At 40.7% G+C, this 12310-nt stretch overlaps 1 protein-coding gene across 4 annotated transcripts in view; it reads left to right on the forward strand.

Moving 5' to 3' along the window:
* Positions 1-12310, forward strand: part of LOC133376468 (prolyl endopeptidase FAP-like) — an 81213-nt gene that overhangs the window by 28435 nt on the left and 40468 nt on the right. For all 4 annotated transcript variants that reach the window (XM_061608635.1, XM_061608638.1, XM_061608637.1 and 1 more), the window contains 4 exons: positions 1897-2017; positions 3293-3447; positions 5055-5158; positions 6666-6801. In XM_061608635.1, the coding sequence (XP_061464619.1) occupies positions 1897-2017; positions 3293-3447; positions 5055-5158; positions 6666-6801 (516 nt within the window). The remainder of the gene's footprint in view (positions 1-1896; positions 2018-3292; positions 3448-5054; positions 5159-6665; positions 6802-12310) is intronic.

Genomic DNA, 12310 nt, shown 5'->3' on the forward strand with positions numbered 1-12310 from the left:
GAATGTTAAAAGATAAACACTTCACTGCTGCATAGAGCTATGCCACCCTAGAGTCGTGCTCTCAGATAAAGTGTGTGCTTTACAGAGAGTCCTGATAATTGTTTGACCCAGGGTGAAACATTTCAGCTTGTCCAAAACTAGGCAAACCAAGGTATAGGAACCAAAAAGTTGGGTCCCTTTGCTACATTCCCGAAGACTGTAGTTTCTGACCACCTTCTATCTACCCAGATGTAAAGATAGACCTTAAGCCACTGGGTAGAAGAAATCAAAATTGCCAAGAGTAGGATAGATTTACACACAGTTAGGGTTGTTGCAAACCAAAAGCAGTGTGTTCTTGGCTGGGGTGGGGAGCGCTATTGCCTCAGTGCAGTTTGTTTTGGCAGACTTTCCATCCTTATAAGAGCAGACTACTTGTATTTCTATTCTGGCATGATCCCTAACCCGCCCTCCCTACTGTTCTCCTGGTACTGAGAAAACCAGCAGGAAGAGTAGATTAAGGACTGCAAGGCTAGAGTTAGCTGTCTCTGCTGGGAGGATCAGGCCCTGCAGATCTGTCTCTTATGGACTTACCAATACATGCATATGGATTGGGTCACTTGCATACCATGCTCTATACTGTTCCAGGCCTATGAGCTGCAAGTGGATTTGTGTATGCTTTAACACTGGGAGTCGTCCTGCACCATCAACACCTAGAGATTGGTCCATATTTGTATCCTATTCCTCCAGAGGAAAATAAGAAATAATATGAGAAGTCATATGGAGGATATTAGTGGGTCCTAGCCAATGTGACTATTTTCTACCTCCACAATTGAAGTCAGTGTGCTTCAGAATACCAGGTCCTGCTTGTGGACTTATCATCATCATTTGGTTGGCCACTATGAAGACAGGATGCTGGACTAGGTGAACCTTTGGTCTGGTCTACTAGAGCTGCTCTTACAAGCTTGGATGGCATATAAATGTAGTAAATAGTAAATAAATATATAGCCATCACATTTTACTCATGCAGCAAAGATCAGATAGGCTTGAAAACAGTGACTTGCCTGTGGATACCACCAGGAGAGCTTCAAGGTTGAGCAAGGACTTGAGTCCAGATACCTCTGGTCCATGGGCAACATCACATGCCCCAAAGCATGCTAGTTGTTACGATATGCCAGAGGCAGGTAACTCTTGGCCCTCCAGATGCTGTTGGGCTACAATTCCCATAATTGAACATGTTTTTAGATTTTTTAAAATTGTTTTTAGATGTTTTTAAATTTTTAATTGTTTTTAGATTTTCAAACATGCTTTTATTTTATGTTTAATTGTATTGTCTTACCACTTTGGTGTTTGCTACCCTGAGCGTCTTTTGGAGAAAGGGCAGGATAAAAGTTTTATTATTATGGTTTGTATTCAACTAAGTCCTACTCAAAGTAAACCTATTGAAATTAATGAACACAACTTAGTAATGTCTATTAACATCAATGGGCTTACTCTGAGTAGCACTAGCATTGAATGCCACCCTAGTAGTATTCATCCTCATTCCCAGCAGGGATTATGAGAGCTTTAGGCCAGCAACATCTGAAGGGCTACAGGTTCTCCACCACTGATACACACCATTGTTTTGATCTTAAAATATTTGGTGTGACCTCAAAGTGGTTCCATTCACATAGAAGAGAGATGATTGTACCCTCCTAGCCACACTGAACAGTGCCCCACAGGGTTCTCCTTGCAGCCTGGGGAGTAACAACTAGCACACCCTCTGTTATGTAGAAACAGAAGTGCCTTCTGGTTGCACAGAGTGATCTTTGTGTCCAACTCCATATTTAGTTGTGCTATACTTTCTACCATAGCGTTGACTACATGAATGAATTATATCTAGTACATCATGCTCAACAGACTTTCAAATTTTCCTTCCAGGTTTATGTGTATCAGAATAATATTTATCTGAAACAAGACCCCAGAGAACCTGCTGTTCAAATAACCACTGATGGTTATTGGAATGAAATATTTAATGGAATTCCTGACTGGGTTTATGAAGGTAAATATCATTTTAAAATCAATATTACTGCTATGCAAGGCAAGAGTTGGGCAACAAAAAGATGCAATGCCTCTGAATAAGAGCCAAAAGTCACTCTTTGTAACATAAAAAATGTAAATGTACTGCCTTCAAGTCGATTCCGACTTATGGCGACCCTATGAATTTTCATGAGTTTTCATGATAAGTGGTATTCAGAGGGGGTTTACCATTGCCTTACTCTGATTTGTAACATAGCATTATTTATTTAGGTTTATATTTCTCATAAGGATTTCCTTCCTTAAAACTGTGAAAACTAACTGCTAACCACAAGCCCATGTGGTTATTCATCATCATGATTTATTATTTGTCAACAGCTTTGCTAAATGCTTTACACCAATAAAATGCTTTCTTAATGGAGTTTTTTAACATCCTGTATCTTGGTTTTTCATATCCTGTCGCCTCTTTCCTCAGAACAATACTTGAAGTAGAATGTAGCTATTGTTATTATTGAAATTTATATCCCACCTTTCCTCCTGAAGGAGCCCATGGCAGCAAATGCATTTACAACAAAACATTTTAACAACAACCTATGGATTATTCATCACAATTTATTGTTTAAGTGCTAAAATCAAACATGAAGCTTGCCCTCAGCCTTTTTTTTTTTTTTTTTAAAGATCAGCATTAGTATATCCTATCATTTCGAAAATGTGGGTATCAGGAATATAAAAATATGTAGTCATCTAATAAAGCAGGTACCTTAATCTTGAGTACGTGGAAAGAGCAGGCCACTTGGGGCAGCTGTTAGGAGAATGGGAAGTGAAATCTCACAAAATTTCTAACTAATCCAGACAGTGCATGTCATTCTTCTCAGAGTGGATTGAACTGAATTCCTCTTGAAATCCATGAGATGAGAAATTTCTTGGCCTTTTTTGCTTCACTTGAGTGTGTGTAATCAATAAGACAGAATAATGGCATGCTTTGTGACACTGGACAACAGCTTAGCAGCAATAGGTATGCCCTATCACCCCTCTTTAATTAGCTATGGCATTGATCCAGAAGAAAACGAGGAAGACAACCTGTAGAGCAGAAACAATGTCCATCAGGTACCATTCTACTAGTGGGCCTACCATTAGGACAGAACTTCATTTCTTGCTTAGTGCTTGGCAGCTTATCAGAGAAATGGGTTGTGTATACCAGTGTCCTTCCAAGTAAATGGTAGATCATTATCCCTATGTGTGTAGTAGAATAACATAAAAGTGCAGTAGAATAACATAGATCTAACATGATTTCTCCTAGAGGAAATGCTTGCCGTAAAATATGCACTGTGGTGGTCTCCAAATGCAAAGAATGTGGCATACATACAGTTCAATGATACTGGAATACCAGTTATTGAATATTCATATTATGGCGAGAATCAATATCCTAGGAAAATAACAATACCATATCCAAAGGTATGTTTAGGTTTTGTTGTTTGTTTAATTAATTCTTTGGAATAAGATTTGACTATATCTTAACACAGACGTGCTAAAATTCTAAGATTTAACTACTGAATTTAAATGCGTAGCATTAAACTAAAAATTGTTTTAAGCACTGTATATTATGATAATGACATAAGAAAGGGCCCAGTCCATCCTTTCACCTATACACACTGTTGGAGATATTCAGCCCTCCTGTTAGCTATTCCCATGGCAGAGAGTAGTTTAACAGTCAGCCTCTCTTCTGGGATTGTAGCTCTGGGAGGGGAATTGGGCATTTCCTAGCAACTCTCAGCATCCTTCACAAACTAAACTTCCCAGTATTGGGGGGAAGCCATGACTGTCTAAAGTGAAGTAAAGGTCTGGTGTGGATGTGGCCAGGGACAGCTTTGGTTCAAATTTGAGTGAGAGACTACATGTGCCTCCTGTAGAATAAAAAGATTTGGGAAACTCTGAAAAACAATGATACTGCCTCTGTTTCGGTGAATATATGAAGTACAGCAACACTTTGCATAATTTACACTAAAAAAAACTCCAAAACCAATTGTGGAATAATTGCACTGACTGTTCTACAGAATAGTCTCCAATGAACATGAAGAGTGTCTCAGTTTGCACAACAGTGTGAGGTGAAATATATTCTAGCAAATTTCTAGGTGTGCTTTGTTTTTAATTGACCATAACTACCTTACCTTAAGTGGAGTGCTTTAAGCATAGCAGGCTGAAAACATGTATCTTGGGCAGGCCAAATATGTTTTTTCCAACAGCTAGAGTCATTGCTTAAGTAGCAACATATTGTAATCAGTCTGATTTTACATCAAACTGCAGTTTCAGATTCAACTGTTAATGAACCCAAAATAGAAATGGAACATAACTTCCAGTTTGAAACACAAAAGGCTGTCTTCACCATCATATGACCAATAAAAAGGCTTTGAAATGAATAAAAATAAATTTGACACAGTTTTCTAGGATGAATAATGAGAGAAATATAATTTTCTAGGTTAGATTCTCTGTAGAAACTGTAGTAACACAGAAAAGAAGCAAAGTAAGAACACCAACAAACATCCAAAAAATGTAATTCTCCATCTTTGTAGATGGCAGGTGTTGCCACCACTCACCATATGCTCAGAGGCACGTTACCAACTTCTTCCAAACTACAGAGGAAGTCAATTGGACTGTGAAAGACCAACCCAAATTGTGTTTGCATTTTGACAAATTTGTAGGGCAGTACAATATCTCAGAGAGGAGGTCAGGTCTCCTGTTCCCCTCGTGCATTCACTATAGCTGCCCTGCTATTTAAAGTTTGATAGAAATATCTGAGGGCTATGGGTATGTTCTTAAACTGCAAGGGTTTTTTGCCTATTAGTGAATATACTTCAAATATACAATCAAACTAAATATTGGAGGTTGCTGATTCACAGGGTCGCCATAAGTCATAGTCGATTTGGAAGCACATAACAACAAATAGGTATGTTCTTAAACTGCAAGGGTTTTTTGCCTATTAGTGAATATACTTCAAATATATAACCTAACTAAATCTCACAGAGATTATCTTGTATTACCTGATTTTGCTTTTTCCTTTGAAGGCTGGGGCTAAAAATCCTACTGTCAGAGTGTTTGTTGTAGACGCTACTAAACCTGAAGCTTTAGGTCCTAAGGAAGTACCCGCTCCAGCAGTGATAGCTTCAAGGTAGTATGGTGTCAAATCGATATTTTCTTCTTCATATTTTCTTTCTTTTTTGAGGAATAGAATTCTTATTTTGAATTATTTGACTTGGGATTCCCCCTCCCCCATTCAGTAATTCTGGTCTATTCTATGGATCTGGAACTAGTGTAAAGGCTTGCTTTTGGTTTTCCACTGCCATCAAAACATTATGGGTGATACTCAGTCATACTCAGTGGACCTACTCAGTGGACTTTCTGAAATCAATAGACTTATGTATGTCCTTTGATTTTAGTGGATATACTCTGCGCATGACTAATGTTGGATAATACTAGGGCAGTGCACAGCTCTCCCTATCTGCCCCGTGGCCCCGATCATTGGGCCCTGGAGAGGGCAATCCGTCCTGTCCCGAAGATCCAAAGCTATTTGGAGGTGGGGCTATGGGATTTTTTAAAATTAAAAATTTGTTCGGGGGGAAGAAGGAAACGTTAGTCTCTCCCCACACACACACTGAGAGCAGGCGGGTGCAGCCAGCACCATGCAGGATGGAATCGTTTTGCTTACCAGCTGGGAAACAGAACAATTTTATCCTGCACTTTGCCAGCTGCTGCTCCTTTGCAAGGAGCTTCTCAGCATGCAGGGAAGCCACCGGCGAGTGAGCAGTGACTAGCACACCACAGGGTGAATCCTCCTGCTTATTAGCTGATAAGCAAAAGGAGTCCATACTGCAAGGTGCCGTTCCTTTTCAAGAGGCTTCTCTGCATGTAAGAAAGGCTCTCGCAAAGGGGATTTGGCATGCTGGGCTTGGGGAGGCCTGCGGGAAGAAGAAGAGCTCAGGCGGGAAAATCATCTACTTTCTCCCACAAAGAGGTGCCTCACTTTCCCAGTTTCTCTTTCTTCCCATGCACATCTACCTCTTCTTTCTGCCCCATGCCCCACCCCTTGATAGCCCCAGATCACTTTTAGCTACCCTACCTGACCCATAGAGATCTGGGGCTATCTCAGCCTGACTCAGCCAAGGCCCTAATGCCTCTGAGTAGGCACAATTTGGCTCGGGCCTCAGCTGAATCCAGAACACAGCCCTAGTTATTACTAAGGCAGGGGTGGGGAACTTCAGGTCTGGGCAATCCTCTCTCTGGCTCTCAGGACTCCTCCCCAGGCTACACCCCCTCCTCGGCCACATCTCCTCTCCCCAGGTCACGCCTCCCCAACAGCCTTACTTCATATCCTTCTTGAATCTTTTGCCTGGCTGGTACATGTTTGAACTCTGATAATGCTTCTTGTTTGCCTGAATAGAGGCTAGAGTGTGTGACTGTGTGTAGAACCTAGTCTACTGTAGAAAGGTAAAATTTACATCTGTTGCTCCACCTACTTTTGCCTCTGTCCCCACCCATCAGTGGCATGAGGCCCTGAAAGGTTGCCCAGATGGGAATGTGGCCCTTTGCCTGAGAAAGGTTCCCCACCCCTGCTCTAACATCTGACCTATTATAGTTACTGCATACTTTGCTGATCCCTCTTATACTGTTCTTTTTAGTGAACACTATGTGACTTGGATTACTTGGGTAACAGACAACCGAATCTGTGTGCAGTGGCTGAAAAGGATCCAGAACTTTTCCCTGTCAGCCATCTGTGACTACAGTGACCACTCCAGATCCTGGAACTGCCCAGAGGTACTGTTTTCCACAAAGCTAGTAGCATGTGTTCAGTACCGGTGAGCATTTATAGTTGTTGTATTGCTTCTGTGCAAAAAGGAGGAAAGCAGCCTTCCAAACATTGGATTGGAGCCAGAGCTCCGGTGAGCAGTGTTCTGCTCACAGAAAGAGCACCCCAAGCACCCACTAATGGTAGAGGCGATTTTCAGCAATTCCCCTGCAGCCCCTTACACTGGGGGAAGGGTTATATCTCAATGATACAGAGCATCTGCTCTGCATGGAGAAGGTCCCGGTTCAATCCACAGCATCTTCAGGTAGGGCTCGACATGTCCCTTGTCTGAAACCCTGGAGAGCTCCTGTCAGTCAGTATAGAATACTGAGCTGGATGGACCCCTAGCTAGATGGTCTGACTCAGTATAAAGCAGTTTATTATGCTGCCAAATAATCTGCTCCAGAACAGTGGTTTCCATCCTTTTTGGTAGGAGGCCAGCAAGTCCAAATTTACTTCGTGTGGTGACCCTTCAGTGTGTTGTCACATGAATTTTGGACTTGTGAAGTGTAAGACGTGAGCTTTTCCAACATTTGGTTACACATTTGCTTACAAGTGTCAACACAGCATTATAATATGCCAACAAAACAATAAGTTGCAACAGGTACCATCATACCAGTTAAAATTAAAAGCAATAATTATTTTGGGTTTACTTATGAAGCCCGCGACCCACCTGTACAGGCTTTGTAAGCCATGTGTGGGTTGTGACCCACAAGTTGGGAAACACTGCTCTAGAACAGTGTAGATGAAAGTCTGGGGCCTGCGGGGGGAGGGAGGAATAGGCAAAAATCACCTTTCCCTCTCCTGTGAGTGCAGGTCTCCACTGCATCAAAGGCCTGCTGAAGCCATTTCTTGTTTTTTAAAATCACTTCTTGTTCACTGTATATGAAAGATGGTTTTCAAAGATGTTTCTGTTATATTAGGCTACTGTTATCTTTTTTTTTAAATTAAAAAAAACTAAATTCACCATTTCACCAACTCTGGAGTCAAAATCACTGGGGAAGCTATTTTTAATTCTCTCTGCCAATTTTTTGTGAGAAAACGTCAATTTTTTCAAAACATTTCTTTCACACCTATTTGTGAAAATGTATCCAGTTTTCAAACATTTATTTTTTGGAGGGAGGGAGGGGAAGATCCATGTGGAACACAGAGTCAGGTTTCAGCTTGCTATAGTGTCCTTCTGGAGTGGAACTAGCGTGGTTGGGTCCAAACTCCAGGATAATTGCACTCCTCAGCATGTCCTTACCTGATGAGAGTTGCTGCTGAAGCCTGGATCACACTCTGTTTATAAAGTGCTTTTATCACATCAATCTCTGCACCAATGGTTAGTTAACAGGAGTGCAAGCAGATGGGAGAACTCCATTAAGCGGTATTTGCTGAAAAGATCTCTAGGGGAATATATTTCCATCTCTTGCTTTGTTTTCCGATTAAACCGGAAGTAATAATGCATAAGAAATGTGGACTACTTCATATACTGGGAGATAATAAAAAAAACACAGTTGGTCAACAGTGTTAGGAGATGTAGTGTGGCAAACTCAGAGGTGTGCACTGAACTTTACACTTATGCTCAGCAAATCAGCAAATGTGCCCCAGCGAAATCCAAAAATATGTATACATCTATTTAACCTTGTATTCCAAAAAGAAAATGCATTTTTGTCATAGTTCATCTCTATGGGATTCATAATTCAAGCCATTATAAAGTTACAGTTCCTAATATTGTAATATTTCTCACAGTTATATTGGGTTAAGTAGCACATATGGTTGAGCTCCATCCTGTATTTTATTAGCCCAATATGCAATAAATAATGGCCATTTCTCTATGAAAAACAGTATCTTCCTTCCCTAATTTTGATTAAATTTGTCACCAGCTATATCCCAGATTTTAAAAAGCCATTTGAGGGGACCTTACTTTTTCCATTTTGCAGAGATGGTCATGCTAGCAACTGTGAGCAAATTAATCACAATTTCTTGGCCTGCCAGCAGAACCAACTCCTTAACAAAATGAGATAGTGAAGTAACTGGGTCTTGTAGTATTTTATATCCAATTATAACTTCTATTTCATTTATCACATTTTTCCAGAATTTTTTTCCGTGGGGGCAAAACCAAAAAATATATCACTTATCTAATTTAACATTTAGCCTCTCCAACAGTTAATCTGAGTGGTGTTATATATGCAAGATAGCTGTGCTGGAGTCAGGTACCAATGAAATATAAGTTTTTAAAAAATATCTCAGATTTATGCTATATGTTAATTGAAGTATGTTATGCCAAATCCATTTCCATGTGCATGTTGTTACTTGCTGGCCTAATCTTCGCTTCCATATACTCTGATATGTATTAGTTGATATATCTGAATCAATCAGAACTTTGTATAGTTTGCTTAGTATACTCTTAACATTGAGTTAATAAAAGTTCATTTATAGTCTCCTACCTTAATGAACCATAATTCTCCATACATTTTAATGATATAAACTGTAGATACCATCGAAATGAGGGCTGCATGTGCTGCATTTCATTTTTAATTTCAGTAAAGGTTTCATTATCCTTCACTGAATAATTTGTAAAGTTCTATCAGTTCATATTTTGTCCAAAGCAAATGATCTCCTAATAATGATCCATCCTTCAACTCCTCACTATAAGTAACTGCAGTTAGAGGTGATAATTCTAGACACAGTTTCCTCTTAAATTTAGTTGAGGTATTACACTAGTTTCTTGTACGTGGATTGGCTTTAAGTATATTTTTAGCAAAATTGTTGTGATACCAAAGCATTTTTTAAAAATTCTGTGGAAATATTGATTTGTTATAGAATCACAGCTTTGTCTAGGTGGAACCAAGCTCTTAAATGCATGAGCATTGCAATTTTGTCATATGATTTTTTTGCAGGGAAATGACATCCCACTGTTTAATAGAACTTATTAAAGTCTTTTGTGAAAACTGTGGGCATTTTTCCTCCCAAAGTTCATAAAAAAGAAAAAAGAATTTTAGGCAAAACCATCATTTTGAAGGCAAAAATCCATCCCATCCAATAAATTGTTGCTTCCGCTTATTCAGATTGCTTTCACTTCTGCCTTTAATTTATCATAATTATACTCAGCCAAGATCTCTAAATTTGGTGTAAATATTTCAAAATAAACATTTTAGCTGTTCATCTTTCCACAGAACTTTATACTTCTTTGTAATATAATTTTTTTACAGAAGTCTCACTATTAAAACCCAGCCATTCAGATTCAGTAAGGTTGATTTTATAACCTGACACGTGATTATATTGTTGTATAAGATCTATCAAGTCGGCGGAAGCACTTACAGGGTCATACAGTATAATTGCGACATCATCCACATATAAATTGATCTTAAAATATTCCCTGCCTACTTGAATAGCTCCTGCTGGGAGGAAGGGCGGGATATAAATCAAATAATAAATAAATAAATAAAATCTCTATGTTCATATCAGTTGTATGCACCATTGTTAACCATAGCCTGCTAATAATGTATTTTCATTTAGCAATTAGAATGCTAAACATCTGAACCATACATTAATTTTAAAACGTTGGCAGTACACTAAGAACTTTGAAGTGAATAATAAGCCAATGTTTAAACACATGAAAGACTTTTAAAATATCAGTGGGTAACTAATAATTTATTTTCATTTAGCAGTTGGAATGCTAAACATCTGAACCATAGATTAATTTCTAAACATTGGCAGTACCCTAAGAACTTTGAAAGGAATCATAAGCCAATGTTGAAACACATGAAAGACTTAAAATATCAGTGTGTAATTGTATTGATCTATAATAGCATACTTTTAGGTTTTACACATGACACTCTGTTCGAATAATTGAAAAAGAAAGCAGCCATCTGAGAACTGTAGGGCTATTTTGGAGGTGCCCTGAAGTATGATCCATATAAAACTATCTATTTTTCTTTAGGGCCAAGAGTTTTTGGAAGATCAAAAAAGTAGTAGATCTGGAAGATCAAAAGAAAACTAGGGATACTGGAGAATTCTGATGGAAAAGGGGCAGAAATTACCTATGTTCGCTTATTCTTCTCATGTCCAGAATGGAAATCAGTCCAGCAAATTCTATTGGTGTTTGCTGTTGTTTTCAGTCTGCAAATGTTCCCAGTAAATAGAGCAGGTGACCCTGTTGAAGCCTTTGTCACACTGTGGAACAGCGAGGCGTGTTGGGCTCTTGACAAGCTCTTGAGCACCCTCTCTCGCATTGTGGAGCCCGGTCTGCGCCTTTGGACACCAGTAAGCTAAGGGCAATGAAACAGGCTGTTGTGAGCCTTGCTGGAGGGTGGTGGATGGCCCAGAATGAAGCGGAGGAGAGGAGGGCTTAGAGTGGTATGTTCGAGCCGGTGGAGGGCCGAGCAGGGAGTGGGACTCAGAAGTCGCCCCACCTCTGGACTTTGACAGTTCAACCCCAGCAGCTCCAGATCCCCCTGTGGAGAGTCAACCTGATCAGCTGGTTCTTTCCCAGCCTGATGCTTCCCCTCTTCTTGTGCCCGCATCACCAGCAGGCAGCCCTCCTCCCTCTGAGAGGAAAGACAGGACGGAGGCTCCACCTTCACCGCTCACCAGGAGGCAAATGCAGTGGGAGATTCAACAGACACAGTTGAGGCGGAGTCTTCACTTGCACGCTCACTTCCAACAGTGACAGCTGTCCCACGCAAGCTGGGTGCCTGCCTAGCCTTACTTACGCCAAGTGGGGGGGGGAGTAATTGTTGAGTCAGCATCTTAGTGCTGTGAAGTTGTGCCGAGTTAGACCAAGAGAGATGCTGAGTTCTGAGTAAGCCATAGATAGATTTGTCAAGCGCACTGAATTGAAACTATCTCTTGCCACAATAAAAGAAAAAAACACACAGCCGTGTCTGAGTCCTTCGAGTTCGGGCAGGACACAGGCTGGGTGATGGCTAGAGCACAAGTGGCAAAAGACACACTGTGAGGCTGACCGGGCACGAGTAAAACATCATAACCATGCCTGCTCTGTGGCGGTGAGGGCAGCAAAGAAGGCCCATTTCTCTGCCACCATCGCATCCTCAAGTAGCTGTCCAGTGGAGCTTTTCTGTATTATCAGGGGTCTGTTGTCATCTGCTCCAGGAAATGGAGTTTTAGACCCTTCAGAGGCCCACTGTGAATTGTTTGTAAGGCACTTTGAGGGTAAAGTTGCATGCCTCCATAGCAATCTTGATGCCCCATCCACATCTACTGTAGTCCCCAGTGACGTGTCAAGTGCAATGTCTGCTGCAACTTCTTGGGATTGGTTTCAGTTGATGTGACCTGATGATGTGGACAAGATGCTTGCGACGATGAGGCCAGCAATGTGTCCTCTCGACTCTTGCCCTTCTTGGCATATTAAAGCTTGCTGAGGGGGGTTGACCGAGTGGATCCAGGGTGTGGTCAATGCATCATTGTGGGAGGGAGTGGTTCCAGCTGCGCTGAAAGAGGCGGTGATCTGACTGCTCCTGAAAAAGCCCA

Source organism: Rhineura floridana, chromosome 2 (assembly GCF_030035675.1).
Source record: "Rhineura floridana isolate rRhiFlo1 chromosome 2, rRhiFlo1.hap2, whole genome shotgun sequence".
NCBI classification, from domain to species: domain Eukaryota; kingdom Metazoa; phylum Chordata; class Lepidosauria; order Squamata; family Rhineuridae; genus Rhineura; species Rhineura floridana.